This window comes from Dromaius novaehollandiae, chromosome 6 (genome assembly GCF_036370855.1).
Source record: "Dromaius novaehollandiae isolate bDroNov1 chromosome 6, bDroNov1.hap1, whole genome shotgun sequence".
Classification (NCBI taxonomy): Eukaryota; Metazoa; Chordata; class Aves; order Casuariiformes; family Dromaiidae; genus Dromaius; species Dromaius novaehollandiae.
In genome coordinates, this window is record NC_088103.1 from 9,075,154 (window position 1) to 9,100,378 (window position 25,225).

The 25,225-nt window shown below is 43.3% G+C and overlaps 1 protein-coding gene across 3 annotated transcripts in view; it reads right to left on the bottom strand.

The window, feature by feature from the left end:
* Window positions 1-25,225, bottom strand: part of MCU (mitochondrial calcium uniporter) — a 96,932-nt gene that overhangs the window by 23,240 nt on the left and 48,467 nt on the right. Inside the window, exon 1 of one of the 3 annotated variants that reach the window (XM_064513605.1) lies at window positions 20,197-20,295. The exons of the other annotated variants lie outside the window; for them this stretch is intronic. Coding sequence (XP_064369675.1) covers window positions 20,197-20,280 — 84 coding nt within the window. The 5' untranslated portion in view covers window positions 20,281-20,295. Of the gene's footprint in view, window positions 1-20,196; window positions 20,296-25,225 lie in introns of those variants that run through there. 3 annotated transcript variants of the gene reach the window in all.

The following is a 25,225-nucleotide window of genomic DNA, read 5'->3' on the forward strand; positions in this document are numbered from 1 at the left end:
TGGAAGAACAAAACAAAACAGTAGGTTGGATAAATGGGTACAAATTCCTGCTCCTAATTAATATTGGCCAAGTCTCTCCTGTAAAAAATGTCAAAGCTTAGGAAATTCAGCTTGAAACTCTTCTTCACTTTCTGCATTCAATTTGCATCAGTTGTCTGCCAAGGGAGATTTGTACACTGAAGTCAATCCTTTCACTAGCCCTATGCATATCTTATCACAAAGCACTGGGGAAAAAAAAAAATCTTCCATTTGATTAAGAGTAGATGCCTGACGTTTTTCTCTTAAATATATTACCTGCCATGACTATTGGTACTGTGCAACTCTGACTTCTAAATCACTTATATTCCCTGGCACGTTATTGTTTAGAGCTCTGGTTCTGTGAGCTGCAGAGGGAGCTTAAAAAAAACCCTGCACAGAAGAAAGGGAAGACAACTCCAGCAAAAATATGTGAATATTTAAAGCCATTGAAGAGCATTGTTTCATCAAGCTAGCAGACCACAGGGCAAAGAAACCTGTATGTGATCTTTTCATATCGCTATATCAATGCGAATGAAGCACCTGGCTGCATTTTACACAGCCAGCCTTCGCACTTCTTCCCTTATGGAGGAAACTGTGCAGCGTTCATCTGTTGTGTGCCATAAGTATGCATCCAGAAAAGGTAACTCAGTTAAAGTTAAACATAATTGAAAGGCAGTAATTTGCAGGAGCAGATCTTTATCGACATACTAATAAGTGTTTATGTTCCTATTGCACTTTACTTGAACCTGAAGTTTAAACAGGACTTGAGATCCTGTTTTGGACTTTGCTCAGCTAGACTTCCTTCCGCTCATCTCACCTGGCCCATCACCTACCGCAGCTCAGCGCAAGGAACAGCCACACGGTGCCCGGCATCGTGACGCGTAGGGCTCCAAAAACGCAAACTCGGCAGCGTCTCCCAAAGCTCCTCGCCACTGCTGCCTGAAAGCTGCAGCCCGGCTAGCGAGGGGGCAGCAGCAGCAGTCCTGCTCCTCCGGAAGGGGCAAACTTTTGACCACTGCGGAACTGCTCCCAAAAAGTCACCTCTTCCTGGCCTTCGCAGCAATGAGTCTGACTCAAAAACTCCCATGCCAGCGCTGACCGCTTCCTTATCAGTCATCTCTGGGCAAGACAGAGCAAATCAGAAGTTTTTTATTTAACTGATCGTTAAGAGAATAAACAATTGCAACAATCTCATAGTACCCCCGAGCTCAAAGCAAAGCTATTAATTTCAGCATCTCCTGTGCAGAATTACTGTGTCATGAAACCAAACATTTTTCTATCTAACTGCATGAAACGATAGAAGCACTAGCAGCTATCCAAAGTTTCAGGAAAGCTGAGGACCTAAGGAGATGGTTTCAAGAGCGAGCACCCGGCAGGAGGCTTTTCCTCCCCCTTAGGTGCCGCGGCACAGAGCCGCTGGCAGCAGCCTGCCGCTGCCGGCTCCCCGAAACTCCTGCTACGCCGCCGTCGCTTCCTGACCCTCCCTCCTCTATCTCGGGGAAACTACTGAAGCCAGGCTTACAGACACACTGAGTGCACACAAACACACCTTTAGTTTAGATAATGATTAATCAAGCCAACGTAGCTAAGTTAAGTCACTAGTTAAAGAATCCCCTACCCCCCCGCCACAAAAAGGCAAATCCAAAACTTTCGTAGGCATTTTCAATGGTCATCAAGTCAGCTACCTAAAATTAAACCCTTGAAAATTCATTGCCAGTATAAATGACAAACTAGTATTTTAAGGTCGCATTATGAAAAAAATTATCAAACATTTGTTTCCGTTTTGTTTTTCAGTTTAAAAATGTTTTGTACTAATTCTCTATCATCCAGATTGCAAGGATTGTTTTAGCAGGATTAATTGAATTTTGTGCAGATTGTTTCAGCTCAGCTACCTTTTTGCTTTGTTTTAAAAAAATTCAGCACAACCCTTTTACAGTGGGTTTTTACTTCTAAGCACCTATGAATGTTTCCCATGGAAACTGTTGCAGCTTTGTGCAAGAGAGTCAAACGCAAGGATGCTCCAACACCGGGAACAAACTCATTTTCAACGGGCAGCACTGAAAAGCAAGCTTTAGCTACTTGCCAAGTCAGCCTAAGCCACGCGTTAGAAACACTCACACTACCTGGATTTGTGGTTCAGGCCTCTTTCCAACACGAACGCTGCGGCTTAATTGATATTCAGAGATTGGGAAGCCGTGGAAACAGAGCACTGGAAGAGCACAGACCATTTTTAAGCAGCAAAACCCTGGGAAAAGGGATGATTCTAGGGAGAGGGGCATTCAGAATGGAAAGGAGCCGAGATTTTTGGCAAGGTCACTTCCTTAAATCTTTCCCAAACCAATTAAACCAGGTTTAATATATTTTGATAGGTGTTTGGCAGCCTAGGAGAAAGCAATTTATGATTTTGCTCTGAATTACACAAGCTGTCAGAGACACCTTTACAATTCGTATTTTCACCGACAGTTTCAGCCAGTTAATGAAAATTGAATCATCCTTCACAGAAAAGTGAAATACACTCCTGAAACAGTGCAGAAAAGCCTGAGTAAACTACCACACCCCTGGTGCCACCCCTGAGATCCCCAGAAATATGCAACTCCTTTTGCGAGGAAGTGCAGTCCAACTTCATCCCCTGTGCCGCTGTCAGACCGTGAGCAAAACGCGAAAAGCCTCCCCCTCCGCCTTTATCAAGACCTTCACCAGCACTGAGCAGTCAGTTTGGATCACGCCTTAATGAGACAAGCTAAAATCCTATTCCCTAAGACCACTTTAAGATGCCACGCAGAGGCCAGCATGTCATCATCTTAAAGCAGGTCAGTGTTTCTATCCAAGCCTCCCTGTAAGTGTATTTTGGCTGTATTAAGGGAACGACTGATGGAGAGAGCAAGTTTCCACAGCTGTTGTCCCTGTAGGACTCTGCCTCCTTCTCAGAGCAGCACCACGCTCCCAAAATCTACTGGTTCACAGCTCGGCAGTCTTGTCCTGGCACCAAGAATGAGGCACAGGGCACAGCTTGTGATTGTCCTCACATACATATCAACGTCAAATTTAGAAGATGCGAGCAAAATGAGACTATAATTTAGACAGAACGTCCTATTACAATCGGTTGCCTTCTAATACAAGCAGTCCTTGCAAACTGAGCACAGTCAGCTGTCAGGGCCGCTCAGGACTATTTAACTATTGCTGCTAAAGGCCCCCATGCCCAGAACTAGTCCCGTGAGACACAAAATGCAAACCCCTCTTCTCACTCCCCCTAGCCCCCACAAACCTCATTACTGAAACAAAACAGAAGGCAGCAGGGCACTATGAAAGAGTTCAACTAGAAGGCCTAGGCATTTCCAAAGATGTTTTATTGGCCATTTTTATTTCTAAAGACTAAGTCCTCCGACAGCACTCTCTCAACTGATTCTGACAGCACAGATAGCCTAAAATAAGCCAAGACAAGTTGCAGCTTTCTCTGCACAGCAGCCAAAGCGCATTAGCCATTGAAAAAGCCCTAAAAGAGCAGCACTAAAATAGCTGGCTGTAAGCAATATAAATGGTTGTCCAACTGAATGCCAGGTAATTGCTAAAGGAGCTCTGCTGTCAGAGGTGTTGCAGGCTCCAGCTGCGCCTACCTTACCCAGTGAAGAAGGCCGAGCAGGAGGCAATCTGCAGAGCGAAGCCGCTGGCGCTGCGGACCCAGTGCCCACGCTGTGCACGCTGCAAGGGGGTTTCATTTCACCGCTCTAACGCGCCGCTGTGGACAGCCTCCCCTGGCAGCGGGACCACACTCGGTGCCCTCCTGGAGCACACCGCCGGCTTTCGCTCCATCCAGAAGGAAGCCAGACTGCGCTGAAATGGCTCCAAATGTTAACTAGGGCTCTGTGAGCAGCAGCGATTGGGAGATCTGCCTCAAAAGCACACACTTAATTGGAAGTGAAACACTAGATGTTGAGACACACACAAAAAAGTGAATTGCTACTAGTTACCTGAACATTAAAGCTAGCTAGTTACTTGGAGCTGTCCTTCACCCTGTTTCACCCTCCTTGCAAGGAAGATGTTGCTCACTTGCCAGTACCCAAGCCAGTGTTTTAATACAAGCTACAGTATCTTATCAGTATTATTTCACATTTCTTTCCCTTTCGGATTTATCCTTGCTTGACTACAAGTATACAATTTAAAAAAATCTTATCTCAAAAAGTGAATAGAATGCAACTATTTTCAAACAAAATACACTGTCCACATACGTTATTTTACACCAGTCATCCTGATGTGAAGGATAACAGAAGAATTTATCTTATCCTCTGCATTTAAAAGCACAACAGGATTAAGACAAAAACATAGGTTAAATAAAGCTGAATTGCCACCTTCGCTAACAGAGGCTTTCTTCACCAAATTTTAGTCAACTTGGTGCTACCCTATCTTAAATATAGAAATAAGAACACGTGAAGGTGTCTTAATATTAAGTAGGCACTCCCTGCTTACAACATTATGCTTCTCAACATCTGGGAGAAATTGAAATACTCTGACAAATTAGTAAGAAAGCAGACGCCACTATTTTAAGACGAATGAAACAATAATATTTGTCAGATTTAATGAAGTCACATTAAATACCAAAGCTCATTAATTTGTGAGGGCAAACACAGTCATAATTGAAAAGCAAAGGCGTGCACAAACCATCGCTCATGAAGCAGCAGCACAGTAACAGAGCAGCAAAACCGAAGGGCCCCAGGTCACCCCCCCGCTGCAACGCCGTGTGGCCGAGCAGGACCCACGGACACACCCGGGCAGGGAGCCGAGCGTGCTTTGGGCAGCTTCCTAGGACACTGCAGCAGTTGCAAATGGTATTTTTTCCAGGAATATTAAAATGCAGCAAACCCAGTCAAAGTATGTTCCATGTGGAGGGCTAAAGAGGAGATGATTCAACCACAGATGAGCATGATTTCCATGTTGGTTTTGGACTAACTCTACGCTCTATCAATAAGGAGGTCATAGAACCGGCCAGACAAAGAAATCCTTTTACCTTGCCATCTCCCACAGCAGGCTCAACACACCATATAAAAATTTTAAAAGTATCACATCCAAAAAGGCAAAAACCAAGGTGGTTTCTACACTGCACTCCTGTAATTCAAGGAAGGAAGCATGGCTGGCAGGATGCAAGGACACTATTTTCTTCTGAGGCCCTATTTCTTTCCCACGTTAGAAACAGAGGAAGACGCACTCCAATATAACTGAAGGCAAGAGGAACAGAGTTAAACTAAGTTTACCAATCCTCTTCTGGTGTTACTGACAGGTTGCAGGTAATGGTTGCTACAGAGCAGCTAAGAAGGTAATTTCTGAAGTTTCTTAAGCTGTTAAGGAAAAACTAGAGAACCACCGACCTGTTCCAGCCTTGCAAAATGAGGCCATCAACTATGAGCTGTCAGCAGCCTCCACTGCCACCATGGTGTGCTTCACAAGACAGCACTTAAACAGGTTTTAGTCAATAACTATAACAATGAAAAGATATGGTAACAATTTTACATGCTAGAACGGAGTCCTTCATCAGTCATTTGTCTGGAATCGTCTGTAAACAAGACCCAAGCTATTTTTCACAGTGTGCGCCATGTGCTACTAATATATACAAATACAGAAAGAAGTTGGACAAAACCATGTTACACAATAGTAAGTCTGGCAGCTTTAGGTGCTCTTCTCCTCCTTCCTTCCTTCCTCCCTCCCTCTTTAGAAGGGGGAGGGAGATCTTAGTGCTTTAAGTTTAATGGGAGTTTGATATCATCACTCCCTTCTGATTATCAAAGACTTGTCAAAAACCTTCATCCTCTAAAACCACAGGAGGAAAAGAAAAAAAACCAACCCTCAGAAGAACCATCTTTGAGAGATCACTGGCACAATTATCCTTTCCTTCTCAGAGGTAATGGGCAGCAAGGGGACACAAAAAACTTAACTTTGCAAGAAGGCAGGTGACAGCTAAGGGGACTTTTTCCAGCAGAGGGGGTCTTTCATGGGCATCTGTTATTCTGAGCTCACCTAATTTAAGTTTCCCATTTTGGACTTCTGTATCCTCCATGCAGCAAATTTTTGCTTAAGAACTACCGCAAGACTTGGTTTCACCAAGGAAGCAAGGTCTCTAGGAAAGCATCCTGTACAAATCATCCCCTACCCCAAAATGCCACATCTGTGTTTAGTTTTTCTGGACAGAGGCAGCTCCTATGACATTTAACTCCACACATACACACCTCAGAAACCACAGAAACAAATTTAAAAAACTCCTAGTCCCTGCTGGCTGAAAGGAATGAGCATGCAAAGGAAACCAAATTTCATATTGTGGTGCAGTTACGTCACTGATCTCCAAACGTCACCAATACCATGGTCTCCTGCTGTCTATCAAAAAGCTGGTGTCAGCTGCAAGAGTCGCTGCAGACATTTCCTTCGCAGCCCCCTCTGCACTGCCAAACCACAAGCACACACATGCAGCCTTGCAGAGCTCCACCCTGGGCCCCTTCTGGATACTTGGGAGACGTACAGTGAGGTGCTGTAAGAGCGGCCTGCCACCCCCTGCTTAAAAGGATCACACGCAATAATCAACTCCTGCAGCCCTTGCTAGTTTAGCTGGTTTATCTTTAAAGCTTATTTCCGGGTAAGAAAAGCCAAGTACTCACACAGTTCATACAAAAGCCAGTTAGAAAGTTAAACAACAGAAAAAGTCATGCCTGTGTAACCTGAGACAAATTTCAAGAGGATTTTTCACCCCATTTTCAGGCCAGCAAGGGGCTTAAAACGCTCATTCTAATCTGGCTAGGGATAACTCTTAAACTAACTAGTCTCAGGCTTACCTTTATGCAAGACTACTTTAGTGGGGTGACATGAACTTGCTCATATGCCCCAAGCCTTCCTAGGATGGCATATAAATGCAAGCTTTCCCCATTCCCTTCCTCCTTCCAGCAGCCAGGATTTCTTTGATTCTCAATGTAATTAGGCGATAATTTTAACTCTGCCACGAGATTGATTGCACTGGCGCTTAACTGTGGTATTAAGCAAATCATGAGCTGACATGTGGTATCGCCCTTTTCCATCTGACAGAGTGATGCTCAAGCTTTAGTGGGGGAACTTCAGAGACAAACAGCGTTGATGCTTATACTTTACCTATTGCTCCGACTATAGCTATGAATGCACTACGCAGGGAATCACGTACACCTTAGCATCAACAAATGAGGCAAGACAAGCAACCACCATTTCAACCTGCTTGGCATCCTGCATCCAAGGTCATCTCTGAAGGACAACACATCAGCTAGACATTAGAATCATCCAGTTGGTAGCTTCGACAGCACCACAGTACATAATAGCTACACACCAGCCAAGCAGAAGACTATCCGTTTTTCCATAATGAAGCACAGACTGTGCAAAGACACTTCTTTCTTCATTTTTAAAACCCAGAAGTCTGATGCTTCCCTGTGACACATTATAACAAAGGGTATTAGAGCACATCAGCTCAACTTTGAGATGTTGCTTTAAGCATTTATTACGTTAGGAGAAAAGCTAGCATGTTCAGTCATTCCCTGCTAACCTGAAGAATACTTCGGCGCTTCAGATGTGCTTGGAAGCAGACTAATTCAAGCGAATGTGAAGTTCGACAGCACAGTGCCTAATAAGAACCTTGTACAAAACCCATTCTCTGGCTTGCTATGTTTCATGAAGGAAGTGCTCTTCCACCTGTTCCACCTTGTGATTCCTGCAAGGACCTGAAAATAAATAGCTAGGTAAACAGTAAAAAAATTGTTTAACAGTTCATCATATCCAAATCAATTTTCGGAGCACCAGAGTCATAAACAGGTAATTTCAAAATAGCTGTTTACTCCTTTTAGAAAACCCTTCTGCCCAAACACAAATTTGCATGCAAGAATCATTTTGCAAAGTCAGTGCTGCCGGAGCCCTCTGCAGCAGCAGTCACAGCAGCAGACTCTGCCAACGAACTACCTGTTAGCAGCTGTTTCAGCAACTCATTCCTGCCCCACCTTATGGCTGGACCTCCCAATTCTTTCTTCCTTGTTGGTATGGGAAGGAAGGACAGTTACAAATTCAAGACTTTGTAGCAATAGATACATAGTCACAGCATCAGTCTTTCTACAGTCAGGCCCAAGAATGGAATGCACCTGGAGAGAATAGCATGATTTTTGAGTTGTGAATATCTTATTCCAATCCATTCCTATTCTCTCCCCCAGCTTTCTTAAAATTCTTGTCCGTTTTGCTATGTCAACTTTCAGGTAGTTACTCAGGCTGACTGCAAATGAACAGCATTGCAACCCAGTTCTACTACTACAGAGAAACAGCAGATGTTCAAGCCTCCATTTCCACAAAGACAGACCCAGGAAGTTCTCGACTGACAGCGGCGGGAAACTGAAGTTACACAAACACACGTACACCTGTAAAAAGCACCTGTACAGCAGCACAGCTAACTAGCTTCTCGTCTCTGCAGAATACCAGACGGTAAGTTTCTCTTGTAAAGGCGGATGGTGTGGAGAAGCGGAAACATCAGCTCATTCAAGCAGACAAGTACCTTGGCTGATTAGCTGTCTTCTGCGTGGTAACTAGTTTTACCTGGCCCTCAAGAGCTGTATAAAGAAAAAGCAAAGAGCTCATTTATAGTGAAGATTGAGATAACAGTGGTTTTAAACTAGTGTCAGAGTTTGCTCTTCGCTGAAGGCACGCAGTAACAGTCACTTGCATGACTGGCACCTTTTCATTTCTTCTCCTATTTGCTATAGCACCTGCAAACAGCATGATAAACAGATACTGATAATATAGACCAAGCAAAGACACTCCATATCCCTTAAAAGGGATCTCACATGACAGAAGTCATTAAAGTATTAACACAACACATGCTTTGCATAGGATTTTTAGTCACATTACAAGAGAAAAATCCGAGTTCTCTTGCAATGCAATACCGAGAATCCTTTTCTTCTTTTTTGATTCAATACGAAGTTTGCCGTCCCAGACTCTGAAAAAGCAGGTTACCCGGCACAGCCGGGGAACTACGTAAAATTCCAAATGGGCTTTTAAAGGTCTGTTTTACTGACTTGACCTTAGAGCACTAATACTAGACCATGAATGTGTCGCTGATCATTGCAACAGCTATTTGCCTTAATTAACCAGCCAAGCACAGTTACTGGCACTTTGCAGGGCAAATGGTAAGAGCATCTCAGTAGAAATCACCACGGCTGTCTTCAAACTACCACCACTCAGGAATCTGTCACCAGTCTCAACTAGAAGTCGCCACTACAGCTCTGCAAAACCTGCAAGACTAGGGGAAAAGCACTCAAAGTCAGCCGGCTTGTTTTAAACCATTGCTGAGAGCATGTATGATTTGTACTGTGGGCACAGTTACAGCCTTACACAAAAGAGCAGCAATGTTTTAAGGCTCTACCACCATCACTTCCGCAGCCATCACCTGGTAGCAGCTTTAATGGCTATCAACACAAGCAGATGAACAGCAAATTCGTGAGCTATCGAAGCCAGTCCTATTAGAGCAGTTCGTGGATGTCTGTGCCACTTTAATACATGGACAATTTTATTGAACTTGACACAAGCTGAAGAGCAGAGAAAATAAAATGTTTTGGTTTATGAGGCAAAATTAGAGGTTTCCGTTCACTCCAAAAGGTTATCTCATGCATAGAGGCATTAGTACACTAGCTACCAAAAACCAAGGATGAGAGAGAGGACAATTTTACTGCAACTTTACATTTTCTGAACGACTACATTCGTACTCCTAACTGCTGTGAGGCTGTGGCGGACCAATGAATGAATCTTTTTGCCTTAAACATTTCTTGGTGCATGGGGTGCAGGCAGGCCATAACCCCGAGCAAGCCATCTGTCCCTGGCAGAAACAGGACTAGGCTGCTGCAACCCCCGAGATGGTCTCCCTGCAACCACCCGGCACACACCAAGCCTGCACTGAACGAGACCACAATCGGGCAGAGACTTTGGGATCTGGACTGTAAATTATTGTCCGTTTTTAGCGACCTTGAGAGACAATAGCAGAACCCGAGGAATGGAGACACACCCGTGGAAGAAACTGCAGCAGAAAACAGCCTGCCTAGGAATGACGATGAGATCCAATAAGGAGCAGGAGACCCCAGACCCAGAAAATTACTATTGGTCCAAACTACCACGTGAGGGGTGGAGAGCTTAGACTGGAAGGTATAATTGTCCAGGGATTTCTTTGTTCGGAGTCCCTCTTCAGAGGTACCCAACTCGAGCCATGTGAAGAGGACCCACCTACCACCAGACGGGAGCCCCCGCCTCCACCGCTGAGACTCCCAAAGGAAGAGGACCAACGGGACGACGCTGGATCCACGGGTGGTGATATCCTTTCTCTCCTCTTTTCCCCTCTCCTTTGTTGAATCAGTAGGAAATGTGTGGCATGGGACTTGTCTAGCTAGTTGGTTATCCTATTTGACCACATGCCTTATCTTTGTGTTAAGAAATCTTAAAACTGGTTGGCTGGTGTCGTTTCACCTTAATTCAGTCCAAGGGCATCACGAACTTGGTCGTTTGGTCCCAAGGGGAGGGAGGTCGTCCTGAACGACTCCCTTCGGGCCGCGACAGAGGCTTTCTCCCCCCTTCAGGAGAATGCTGTTCAGTTCACAGCGTATGCAGCAAGCAGCTAGCAGAAGCCATGTACGCCTACAGGAAAAGCTATATTTTATTCAATCAGTTTTCAGAGCGTGGTGGTGGGGCTTTTTGGGGGGTGGGGGGGGAAGGAGGAGGAAGGATGGACAGAACCTGTAAACAAGCATGGCCTTCAATCCAAATTAAACAAGTGCTCAACAGCTCCCGCACCTAACAGGTACACCAGCAGTGAGCCACCAAGTCCAGGTGGCACCCACACCTCGCATAAAAAGGTGGCCAGAGCTGCATTCACTCCCCCGTTTTGGGCAAGAGACCCACTAGTTACCAACATAAAGCAGGGAATAAGTAAGCTTTCGTAACAGTAATCTACTTTGCTGTGAAATAAAGTGCTGTCAAGTACCTTCAAAGTATCCTCATGTGTCTAAGGGGCACAGGGAGCACAGCGCAGTGCAGCCACCTACAGGCACAGGCTCCGTTACCAGCCCGAACAACTTCTGCAAGCTGTCTGTAGCCAAAGCTAGCTGAAAATACAGCTCTTGACAGAGCACTTCATTGCATCCCAAACCCCAAAACTGAGTCCTTAAACCCAAATACAATCATCTTTGAAAGGCAGTGAGAGAACAAGTCCTGAATTTGATTAGTAAGCAGGGTCATGCAGATTTATCCATAATTTCTTTTCAGGGTAGACCTAAATTACGAGAAGTGATGCACGGTTGGGCTATGCCACCTTTTAGGCAAGCTCACGCGCTAGCCTCGCAGCTGCTCCATCAGCTGTCACCAGCCACCCGGCATTTCTCACATACAAAAGAGGCTGCCCTTGCTCTGTTTACCACCTTCCCCCACCACATTCCTGACCTCAGCATCTCCGCACCAGTTGCGTGATGCCACATACTACATGCACCCTGCTAAAATAAGCCTTTCCTGCACCTCTCTGCACAGGGAGGGAAGAATAAAAAAGCTGAAGCTTTTTCTTCATAGCTATAACCGGTCAAGAGCAAGAAGGTAATTGCCAAGGCAAAAGCCTGTATAGTTTTGCCCAGACTACCAACACCGGCTCAGGCTTTCAGTGGAACATTCTTCTGCTAGTTGCTACATTACAGGAGAAGGTATTTAAGACCTCAGGTCCGCTTGCGTAGTGGAAATAAACCTGGCATTCCTGCAAGAGAAAGGAGAGAGAAGAGGACAGAGGGCTTATTTCTATGCAGAAATATTAACTCACTTGGAGGGAAAAGGCTCTGGTGCTTTTTCATTTTAATTTTGTTCTTTTCTGTTAAGATGTTGGGAGTGGAGGGAACAGCAGAAAAAAATTCTTTATGCCGTTCCAGAGACGGTGGTTTGGGGGCAGCTCTCCAGGAGCAAATTTGCAGTGGACAACTACGAGGAGGGAAGCAGATTCATGCCAATAGACTCTGCAGTATAAAACAGCATGGAAAACAAAAATCGAAATTGAACTCAAAATGGAATACGTTACTAAAAGTTTGCCTGATACGAGTTTGAAATCTGTTCCTATACTTCAGTAAGGACACATATTTGACCCTTAGCACACCTCACTGCAGCATATCTCAAGAGGTAGCAAAAGGTGGGCAAACATCACCCTCCATAGAGGATGCTTAGCATTACTATCCAACCCTCGTACACAGAGCACACTACTTGAATACGTAAAAGTGTGCAGCGACTGAACTTGCAACCCAGCTTTTAGGAGCAGACAACAACTCAAAAATAAGCAGCTTCTGAATTTCTCTTTTCCACTAGGCACATTGGTATGTGCTTGGCAAAGGAAAACCTCCTCTTCCAGCAGGCTGCCTACTGACACTCTTGCCAATTATTTTATTCATGTTAAATTTGCACACTTCCCAGGTACACAGCTTTTTAACATTTTAGGGCTGTCTAAGTCAAATTTAACAGTGGAAGGAAACTACCACCTACCTCTGCTTTGCCAAGATTCCAGTTGTCTGCCCCTGGCCTGCTGCGTTCAGTTATCAGTATGGTACATCCCACAGCGACCTACCAAATCCCTGTATTATGCACAGTGTGATATTCTTGGGCCAGGGCAAAAAAAAAAAAAAAAAAAAAAAAAAAAAAAAAAAAAAAAAATCTGCTTAACTGTGCAATTTTTGTTAGCTTCTTGGCTCACGGACATAAAAGAAGTTATCATTAGCCCACACAACGATACCCCAGTATATTTAATACAGTTAAAATATTTCTGGCACAGAATCAGGTAAAAACTAAGTGTCTCAATGCTTGGCTAAATTTGCTACAATGCTTGAAAAAATACTTTCTAAGCAAGTTCACCCATGAGATCACCACTTTGTGATGAACAATTTGATTAATTGCAAAGCTATTTTCAAGGGTTTGCTCAAACAGACAGATACAGTAGAGCAGACACTTAGCTCCCTAACATACATAAGAACGCATGCGTGTGCATGTGCACGAACACCTCACTCACAGTCTTTCTTCCTGGAGAGAGTGTCTGCATAAAGACAGCATTCAGGAGTCATCTCTGAACAGAAGCAATTTTTACCCACTTAAAGTAGCTAATGAGCGTAAACTAGCTGTCACTTCAAAAACAGTCACTGCATTACTAGAAACTCCCCCGTTTTACAGCACTCCAACTACTCAGAGTCTTGCAAATGGAAGATTTCATGGAGGATGGAGAGAACCAAAAGCAGTAATTCATGAAAAGGGCAAGGGATTTATCAGTGTGCCTGCACATCAAGTGTGTTCTTCCCCAGCCAATAAACTTCTTACTCCGCCTGACGCATGATTTGACATGGGAATCAAACACAAATCGGTCGTCCAGCTCAAAGTACACAGGTCAAAACACACTATCCAACTTTAAATCACATCATTCTTATTTTTGTCCTACTTTCTGTAAAATAACCCTCTGTTTCACACTAAACACGAATTCTCAGCATTGCCAGCTCTTGCTCACCCTCCAGCCCACTGTACAAGCTACTCTGCAAAGGAGATCACTGAAGTTCCTTAAGTTAAATCCTCTCATCTTTATTTACTCTTAATCTAGATTTAAATGGTATACGCGACACCGTTTAGAGCACAGCTCCTCATGCTGCTGCATGGGGCCACTTGCTGCAGTGGTAGGACAAACAGCAGAGTCAGAAACTTCAGTCAGCTCTACTGCCAAAAAGCATAGTGTTTAACTTCTGGACTTGAAATGCCTTTAGAGTATTAAAATGCTCATGAATCATCAAAATAAGATTAAAAGTGGTTTTCTAATATTGCCAGTAGAAAAAAAATTAATGGAAGATAACCTATAATCCTCAGTTATAAGTTCTTCTTTGTCCACCTCCCCCCCCAAATGGATGCTATCATTTTGATGCATCAATGAATGCTAAATCAATGAAATCCTACACTTTTTTCCTTAAAGAAATTGCTTTTCCAATTCTGCCTGAAAATGGTTTAAAATATTACACAAGTTGAAGAAAGAATAAATCAAATTTAACTATTGAAAACAGAGGTCATTTATCTCCCAAGATGAGCACAAAGACAATAGGCTATGAATAATGCAAGAGCAGTAAGATACAAAACATCCAGTTCAGTATATTACCTGCAGCCTGAAATGGGTATAAAATAGTTGATTAAATCAGAGAGCAAAGGCTGTTCCACCCAATAACTGAATAAATATTTCAAAACAACTTTTCTGTTAAATATTTGCTATTCATCTACCAGTCTGCATTTCAGAGGACACTAGCAGAAGGGTAGCAGGCTCTAAACCTGTAGTTAAAAGCAGCATTAGAAAAAGCCTAAGCTAACATGATGTTCTGAGAAAAAGCAGCTAGGAGAACGTGTGTCCTTTCAAAGGCAGGCGTCCAAAAGGGCGCACAAGGCAAGGAAAAAGCATGCAGCTGCTGCCTGGACAGGCTGCTAGTCGTGCTCATAACAGCTGCTGTGAGGCAACAGATTTAAGCCAGAGTATTTACTGCTTGTATATAATATAGTATATAATACTGCAGTATTTACTGCCCCCTGTGCCGTACACTGCATGCTGGCACCGCTGAAGCCCTGACGTGAACACCGTGATGCATTTCACGGCTACGTGCCTACAACCCTTCTTCCCGTAAACCTGAGCAAAACTAAGGGCACACCCTGAGAACTGATGGAAATTTTCTGCTCACTTCACAGGGTCAGTTTGCTCTTTGCCCAGGCCCATCACCCGAACATGGGCTACCCACCCTTTTCTTCAGCATTCAGCTGCAGAGACATTTCATCGCACTGTGTTCACCAATACAAAAGCCTTGTTGAAGTCGATACTTAACAGATCTATTACACTTGAAATATGTTCAAGAAAATACCTTGCTGAGGCGAGAACCTTAGGTTAACCACAAGCAAAAGCTTGTGAAGGTATGGTTTCAGGACCTTTGGGAAACCATTCTGCCCCCAAGTCTCCTATTCTACTCTAAATTGTCTAAATACAGTTAGAGCCTTGAAAACAGATAGCACAGATCATTTAACCTGCATTTGTCCACCTTATTTAACCTAAGCACTGCCCTATCTAGTGGTTAGGGGGGAGAGTAACAGGTACCACTACACGATTTCCACCTAATAACAACACCAAGGCAAATCATTTAAACCAGTTACAGTCCTTGTTATTTCCCTGCCATTTCTTTCAGGGGAGGATTAGACAGAGTGTTAACTAAGCACCCTGAGCTTCTGGAAATATATTCTTAATTGCCATTTGAACAGTGACAGTTATCTCTCAGGGCTCTAGAGAGAGAGAGAGCAGAGCTTGGATCACTAACTGATCACTGCCAGTGCCAAAATAAGGTACTCTCTGCACTGCCCAAGCTGTAATTATGGATAATATCAAGGTTTTAAACAAGTCACTATGTTTTTTCTTGAAACACCTGACTACAAGCAACTTCACAGCAACACTCTTGGCCTTCATTTGGGAAGGGGAGGGAGAAGCTCTGGCAAAGAAAGTTTCAGGTTACGATTTTTAGCCACCTCTCTCCCCATCCCACCCCGCAGTGCTTAGCAGCAGCAAAGATGTATCTGAAAAAACAAGAGTTTCAATCTACATGAACCCTGTTGCCTTCAAAGGCATCACTGGTAACAAGAGAAAAAGCAGAGAAGGGAAAAGGAATAAAGCTTCAAAACACGAGTTTGGGAACAGTATTTGATGCTTGGCTTATCAAGACTTTAACTAGAGTTCTTAAAGATTAAAAGCACAAGAGCAGAAAGGCTAGCTGTATCTACTTTTAACTAAGTGTTCTTGGATTTAATCAAGCCTGTCAAAATCTCCTTACCTAATCTCTCTGTGGCTGGTTTAGAGACACTGCAATACAAGAGTTAGCTCTAGGCTGCATGACATTAAAAATAAGCAATTTAAGGAATCACTACCTTGAATAACAAGTTTAATCACCAAGTAGGAAATCTCATTTTAAGTAATCAACCTTTATTAAATTCACCATCGATACTTGTGTTGTTTCCCTGAAAGGCAGCTCACATTCAGTGACTGGCTCACCTACACTGAAGGGCATTAACTTGAGATTGTGTAGTCATTATTCCAAATTTACATTCACTACCTCAGAAAATACACAACAGTTGTATAGCTCAAACTTTAAGATGTTATATTTAAAGTGGTGAGTAACTTAAATAAGACTATGATTTATTCAGTTGCTGGACAAAAGCCAAAATACAAACATTCAAGTCAAATATAGCTATCTTAAATATGCTTGATATATCAGTAAGTTCTAAGCACGTTTCATTCACAGAATTTAGCTTTAAAATGTGAAGTTAGTACTAACAATAATGAGAAAGAGACATACAAAATTTAGCCTCTGCAGCATGCCAAAGTAAAACCACAACCAGATGCTTCCGAAACAAATACAGGAAGGGCTGATGTCTGACTTCAGGTTGGAAAAATCAAGATGAGCAGAAATTAACACAAGAATTAGATCCACATAAGTACTACTGGAAATCTTTCTAGAAACCTATTTGCATTTTAGGTGCCTAAATACCTAAAAATCCAGTCCCACGTGCCCCAATTTTTGGAATTTAACACATTTCTTACCAAATTCTGTTTTCACACGCTGGCAAAAAAAGGATTTGAAGAATTGGGAAAGCCTTCACTGCACAACAGAAACAAAGAGTACAGACACCTAGAAAAAACCCATAGACTACCTGCATGTCCTGTTGCAAACAGAAAAAAACATATTTAAAATGTTATATGGAATTCTGACTTTTACAGATCAGAAGCTGATCTTTTAAGACATACTTCCTTCCCCTAGCCTGTATTTAAAAAGCAGCACTCTTCAAGACATTGTGGCCTGAGAATCTAGTAATTAAAACAGACTTCCGTACGCTTAGATCTGCTATGCTTATTTCCATCCTTTCAGTTACAAAGCCTAATAAATTTAGCATGCACAAAGTTTAAAAAAAAAAGAGGCATTCTTATTACAAAATATTAAAAGCCTACAATTGACTGATTTTGACATAGTCAATAACTTGCATTTAGCTTTATCTGCGTCACAGTAATAAAAAATAGCTATTATAACCGCCCAACACTAAAAAGCAGGGTGCTTCACTCACTCTGGCAGAGCAAGTCTACTGCAGATGAGAACAGGAGTTATTGCTTATTTAATTCAACAGAAAGCAGTTCTATTTGCCACCCTCCCAAATTTTAACAAACAAGTTGACATTTTTCAGTAGACCTATTACACCTTCTAATCCCAAAGTTCAGACACTAAATTTAACTAAGTCTGCAAAACGTACCAATGATTATGCTAAAGGAATAGTTTCGAGTGCATTAATGTTATGACAACTGAACCAACATTAAACACACTGATGCTTCAGGAGTTCCCTGGAAAGCTAAGAGCCTTTTTGTGGTGGACAGTCACAATACAGTCGGGGCGATCTCAGCCCTCGTGTGTTTAGTATCTCATCAGGTGTACAAAGGCTAAAATGCGCAAGTACGGTTCCAGCTGGATTAAAGGTAATATAAAACCTCACCCACAGTCTATGGAAACAAAGCAAACTCCACCCAAACACAAATCTTTGTCCAGTCACTATGGAACTGGATTAACCTCTTGTCTGATTTACAGTTTGTGCATCAGGAAAAGAGCAAACCTGTAGGTTTCCTTCTTCCTCCAACACTCTCTATTTTAGCAAGCAAGTGATCTCAAAGCTCAACCATCCCATTCATGGTTTGCTTAGAGTAAGCTGCGTATGCACAGTGCTTTCTCCTTTGGGGTGCTTTCAGCAGCTCTTTAAACCTATAAATAAGCAAACAGCAGGGAATCCCCGTACTGCTTAGGGCTACATGGTTTCCTTCTGTCAGTAAGGCTGATTCAGAGAGGAACTAATGCTGTCAGCTCCAGGCTGCCTCCTTCCTGCTACCCCCACACAAAGGCACGTGAGTGGGAGAAGCCCCAAAGGGTAACACCCCCCTTCCATGCTGCAGCTTGGAGCAAGGTCCACTCGACTCGCTGCTTTGATTTCATTCATGCTAAACGCCCGTAACTGCTTGCGTTTAGGCAAGGACAGGCAGCACACATACAAAGCGGAGGCTTTCCTTACCTTCTTTCCCTTCAAAGAGGTTTCGCCACACAAATGAGGCACTGAAACCAGTGAGGGCGCACACGGATCAAAGCGGGTGGCCACCCTAGCTGTCACCTCCCACTGCTGCGCCCGCCGGAGATGCTGGCCAAGGGCCTCACAGAGCACGGCCTGTGGTCACGGCACCCCAGCAACCACAGGAAGCTGGTGTTCACATGCCGCAAGCCGCCTCAGCAGCCCTGCTCCCCGAGGCAACACTGCCCCACAGTTAAGGCTATGTAAATAATTTGTTTTCCTCCCAGCCTGGCACGGAACTGAAAAAGCCATTAAGATGGTTTTGGATCACATCAAGACACTATTTCAAAAACATTACTGTAGTTACCGTGGTCAATAAATATAAATACAGCAAAATCTTAGTGAGGGGACTGAAAAACACAAGCTCTTGAGCAAGCAGGACTTGCTTTTTAAAACATTAATTGTTTAGTAATGATTTTTAGAGACCAAATCTTGGCTGTCTTATTTCAACGCAGAACAGCCTTCGTGGCGCTGAAATTTCTACGCAAGCTACCTGCATAAATGAACGCAGGTACTGCTTACACAAATTCACTACCCGTCTTTATATCCGAGCAGCAAGGGCACCAACAGCCGAGATGGACACATTACCGCTACAAGTTCAATTTACTGCGCAAGTAGCTCTAACAGCAGAGACTGAATAAGCGCTGCAGCACAATAGTTCAGGCTTTCTCCTGAGTAGATAGATCTGTTCAGATCCATCTATAAACAAAGTTGTTGGTTTTTTAATGCAGGACTCACATCCTGGGAAATTAATCCAACGCCTACACTACAGAGAAATCAAGAGTACAAGTTATCCTGGAGAATCTTTCCAAAAGGCTCAAAGCATTGCACACAAACTGCTGCAGTGAAGCATTTCACATGAACATTTCCTGAATTAAGCCAACTTTGTCAACAGGTTGGCAACTCAGACCACTTTTTCTGATGAATATTGTTTGCCAAATAAAACACAACCAAGGCAGGGGAGGATCAGCACTCTACTCCCAACCTCAGAATTCCTCCATTCCAGCTCTTGCACAGACTCCAGTTTTGAGTTTGCCCTTCAGCTTCGATGGGTAGAGCTGTGCCAGCTTTATTCGGCAGAGGCCACTCCGATCCAATTGATTCTTCTGCGTAAGCAGTGAAAAGCAAAAGACTTCTCATCTCTCTGCCCAAATAATAGTCAAGATAAATTAGAAGTCTCATTTAAAGTCCCTTTATACATCCCCCACAGGTAAGATTATACTGCGTGGCTTGGAAAGCATCCAGAAGGAAGACTGTCAACAGATATAACCTGAGCTCCCTAGTTACTGCCAGTGCAAGTGCAACAGAGTGCAAAGAGCCCAGACAGTTACCACAGCCAAGCTGGACCAGGCAAGATAAAGCCAGGTTACCCACAGTAAACACTTCTGTCACAGCATCACTTCTATGTTCTGAGCTGCACCCGTACACCCCATTTAAAACATATGCTGGTCAAGCAAGTCTACCAACAAGTATTTTAGCCAGTTCCCATCTGGTCTCTTGAAAGCTTTCTTTTGCCTTCCTCTTCCTTCCCATCTCTCCCTCTTGCTTTACCGATGGATTTCTGCAAGTCCTGCTTTTTCCATTTTTTTCCTGGATTCAGAAATACAGAAATTCAGAAAAAGAAATCACAAAGTTTTCTTAATACTGCTGGTGGATGGCAGTTCTACCAGCTACACTAGTCTTGCTTCATGTGGTTACACGTCCCAAATGGCAGGGCCAGACATCTCAGACTGGTCAACAACACTGAACTCAGCTTTCCGGGAATACTCCCCATTTGGCACCTTCACTATTCAATCTGATATCTGCTCAAGTTTCATGCAACACAGTTCTTCATCCTTCACATTAACTTTCAAGTCACTCCCTTTAGTGTGCTGTAGAAAAAGTAGATTTAACCTATGATCATGTCCAACAGTGCAGCCAATGGGAAATCCAGGGAATCAACACCTCATCTCCCTGTTGGGCTGCATTTTGAGTAAGACTCACTTTTGGCAAAGTATCCCCTGCATTCCTTTCTGAATCTCGGCTGCCTGCTTGCCAGAGTCTCCGCAGGCTGTCAGGAGGCGCCATCCATCCTACACTCGTCTTGGGAAGCGCCTGCAGAATATTTTACCTTCAACGAAGCTTTAGAGAAGAAGATTCACTGGACCAGCTGAAGCAAACACAAAAGCAGATTACATGAATGCTGAGTATTGCTAATACAGAACACACCTCAATTTACTATTAGGATGAAGTCTCACAATTACCAGAGTATAATTTGTCATCACCTTAATGAAGCTGCTCCCAGCCTCTGCTGCTGCGGAAAGGGACTGCCTTCCCAACACCCACCCATGCCTGTGCTTTATGTCCTCCCCTGCACTCAAACACAACCATTTCTTTCTGCAGGGACAGTTAGCAGCTGGATAAGAGACTGATTCAACTTGCTGCCCAAGCACTTGACCACTGTTTCTCCTGCTCATGATATTTACAAGTAGAAGATGAGAAACACCCTGCTCACACCTGGGGCTGACATTTTCTTTCTAGATGGAAATTAAAGCTAGCATTTGTGGAAACTTCGTTTTGGTAGCTTTTGCAGAGCATCTTGTTGAATACTGTATCAGTTGTTTGCAGATCTTTGTTTGCATTCACCCTTGTTCCCCAGACTACGTGGAAAAAATGTGGTGTGCCTTGCGTTCAAACACGAAGTTAAGCCAGGGAATACCATGGCAGAAATGCTGCCAGAAAAAGTTGCTGAAGCGGGTGGCAAAGGTACACTTAAACTGAATAAAGCCAAGAAAAAGTAAGATCTCCAGTACTGCGTTGCAGGTTCAGAAGCATTCTCTTCCCCCGAAAGGTGGGCTTTAACTCTTAAGATGAGTTTTCTAGCTTTTTTACTTCCATAAAAGCATAGTGGTAACTCTTAGCCCCCACAAGGTCACTGTCAAGTGACTGTGTCAGACCTTGGCTTTCTGATCATTTAGAGGAGAACACTGTATTAATGCAATAAGCATTTATTTTAATAAAATCTCCATGGTTAATTTGTGGGATTTAACTCTTTCTGAAATCCAGGCAATGCAAACCTCTACAAAAATGCAGAAAACTTATTTGCTCTCATCAACCGCAATGTCGTTTTGTAATAAACTTGAGTTTACAGCTACATTCATCTCTTCAGAAACCTGCACACATTTTCTACAAGTGTCTAATTTAAACTTTCCCTTAGGCAGAGGAAGGCTCGTTAATGGTGCAATCATCTAATCAAAATGAAATCCACATTATACAGCACAAAACTGGAGAAGAAAGGCCTTGAGCTCACTTACCCCTCTCAAGTTCATGGCTACAATTACCCAGAATGAACACTGTGCCCTTCCCTTCTCTCCGGCACAATTTCCCCACTGTTCAAAGGGCAGGGAAGCAAAGAATCTGCCATTCAGAGAACCCCCAAAACCATCATCTAAAATCACTACCAAATTTCTACAAAGCGGTAGTTCCTGTCACGTTTCAGCTGTCTCCCAGGACTCATCTCAGTCTCAGCAGACATTGTAGCTGTACGCTTTGCAATAGCTATAAAAAGCAGGCCTTCACGTTCAGATGCCTTCACATTCTGTGCTTCAGGAAAAGAATCAAGTACGGCTTGGAAGCCTGCTAAATCTGCTGGCAGCGAAGCAGCAATATGTATCATCACTTCTGCCTGCTAGCTTCTCGCTACGGGTATGAACTAAGGTACCAACTTACCCTGCACCTCTAAGGGATATACAGTTAAAAGATACCCAGCACCTACGTACTGACACAGAGAGTTAGGTGGTTTTACTGTGCCTCTGCTTTTCAGGTTAGTTAGAAGACTGGAATTATCCAGGAGAACAGTGGAGAGACACCCTTGCGTATAAATAATTGTGGGCTCACTGCCATCCTCTGAACACCAGTGCAGAGGACTGATCCAGAAGGAGGAAGTGACTAAAACCATTTGTACAACATCTTTTATCCGTAAAAATGAAGTATTATCAATCTGCATATTTATTATCTACACCATAATACAGTCAACCCACGTCTATTACTTCGAGTTACCCATGGCTGCAAGTCCTACTGAATACGAGTTCGCCTGCTTTGCGGTGAACATTTGGATTTAAAGCATACGCTCTCTTAAAGTGCAGAGATGAGAAAACAAGGACCCCTGCACACAGTTTACCCCTGTGCCCAGCCACGTTGTCTTACGTGGCAGTAACCCATTCGCAGGCTACCCTGGCTCTAAGTTTCCAGCTGCAGCAGCCTGCTGCTTGTTGCACCAAAGCAAGACTGATTCTGCCAGAACGCCCATCTCCCAGCAAACTGTCACACCATCCAGCTTATGTGGCATGTTTTACTTTGGTGAAGAAAGCATGGAAGAGCGACAGAGTCGCCCCGAAGTAACTAGTCTGTCTTGTGCTTTAACGAAGTGGATTTCTAGTGCAGGGCTGCTTTCAGCTCTCAAACTCATGCCATATTTCAAATAAATTAAGAACCATTTCAGTATTGCTCCACGTGGCTTCCAGGATGAGCCAGGGGCATGTTCTTTCTGCCCCATTTCCTCTTTCAGTGCCTTCAGGCTGAGCAGCACTGTTAAAGACAAACAAGTTAGAAGTTTAGGAAATTTTCTTATCTGAAATACCAATGCGATTACAAACCTCTGGCTACTAGCCTTTTTTTATTGCGAGACTCACTTAAACATTTAGAAAAGCTTTTTAAGTAACAGTTTGAAAACAAATAAGTCCAATAATTACATTGCTTACTGGTGACATGTGCCATGCCAAACAGTGTGTTAGGAAACAAACTGGCTTTAGTTTCCTCAGGCTAAGAGTGGGCCTTCTTTCACTTGCCATGGTTTGATGCATCTGACAGACACTTGTTAACTCAAGTCTGAGAGGAGGTGCAGAACATCTGAGCTCTACTCATTCTGGCAAGTGGGCTATGCAGAGCACCTAGCACGCAAACCTCACAGCCATTAAAGGAGAAAGATAAAGTAACAGTCTTTTTTTTCTTCTTTAAAACAACAGAACATCTATTCCCTTTAGAAGGAACCTGTGAAGAGCAAGTAGCATTTCTTCTGGTGTATACACAGGAGGAAGCCAAGTTCAGATCATACAAAGGTCACTCAATAAATTATCTAATCCACCCGCATCAGCCATGCTAGGCATTTAACACAACTTTAGTATCATATGTGCTCTTGGTAACCCCTGAAGAGCGGAGGCAGACTACTGCAGCTTTTAGCAGAAAAAGATCAATGCAGTCACCACAGACAGAAGCACAAGACCTTTCATATGCAGTGTGAATGAAAGCAAGGTTAAAATAAAAATTACGATCCTTTTGGCACTGAGGAACTCAAACCCTCTCCCCGCTTCTCTCACCCCATCCAGTAGCTGTAAGCACCTCAGCTTTTTAGAATGTGCTTTTGAAAGCATTTATTTGGAAAATAAGGCCTTATTTGGAAAATAAGGCTCATGAAAGTCATTCTTAACAGGATTTTTCTTAGATTGCTAGCTACAGAGAGCTGAACTTCAAACTAGTGATGGACTTCTCACTTCTGCCAATAATGGAGAGCCTGGACCACACTTTCTCACCTGGCACTTCTGCTGTGCCACTGTAGCACTTCTGGACTAGTATCATTAAATTTCAGGGTTTAAAATACAGATCAAATTTCTCTGCTGCTTACAGGGAAAGCATCCTCACAATGCTCAGCCTGCTTCCCTCACCGCCAGTATTTGTGCCTGCACTCTGCAGAATGAGCCTAGACAGCTGGCACATGGAAAGCAAAGTCCATCCGCAGGATTTTCAGGGTTTCTTCCTGCCCAGGACTTCCCCTTCACTGTCTGCAGCTTTGCCCAGTTGCAGCAGCGGGATTTCCCCTCTTTCTTGGGAGGAGGAAATGTGCTCTCCTCTCCCAGCGCATCCTTCCTTTGCAGCTTGCACTCAGAAGAGGCTTAGGAGACAACTGGCACCAAAGTCACCTCGCTCGATCTCTTGAGGCTAAGTGGACTGGTTTCCAACACTACGTAGAGAACAACCTGCACATAACCTTGCATTTGAGGGAAAAGCGTGAAGAAACTTATGATAAGATGCAAATAGAAGCAGTCTCGTTAACAGGGCTTTTATTGATTAATCTCCAACTCATGCTCTATGAACATCTGGCGATCATAGAGTTATATAGCACATTTCAGAGCAATAAATATCCTTAACTGTGGAGCAATTAACACATTTGTATCACAAGTCTCTATTTGCACCCATAAACTTTCCAACATAAGCTTTTCATACAGAGTCTATCTGAAAACATGACGAGAAGGTGCCCTACATAAGCTCATCGTTAATTTTTTTAATAATTTTCCTAGCTTTGGTCAAGAAGCTGACAGTATGGAAAACATTTATTGGTGTTCTCATACCAAATTCACCCTGGACTAGATGTCAAGATACATTTTTATTTGAACATGAATGCCTTTGCTAAAGACTATGCAATCACACAGGTTTGATGGTTTAGACTAGAGAATCATCCAGAGCAAAGGCTGAATGCAGCAGGGCTTGACCTTGTTTAGTATTCAGAACACCTGAGAAAGTACATGCAGAAAGAATTTAACTCAAACTTCAAAACGTTATATACGGCAAGATCAGTTTGAAAACTATCTCACATACAACAGTTATAGCATTTCTAGAGTGATTTTTTTGTGTAGATCAATATTTAATATCTGCATAAGTGATACTAATTCACTCCTACAACGTCTAGTTGTCACTCAGATTTGTTTCAGGTAGCCTACAACCATATAATCTTGTGCCTGCAGATAAAGATGAACTCTAGCTAAACAAAGGGTTACAGCAAGATTAGAGATCTCCTCTACACAACACCAGGAACCCACAGGACAACAGTCGAGACAGTGATGTTAACACGTAGACAGGAAATCATCTAATTAATGGTGACCTCCTTCCCTTCCCCTGCATTGCCAACAGGTCGGAGTATTTCAGTCACTTTGAAGCAAGATTATGACTAAAATGGCTGTTCTGGGAAAGCCCTATATGC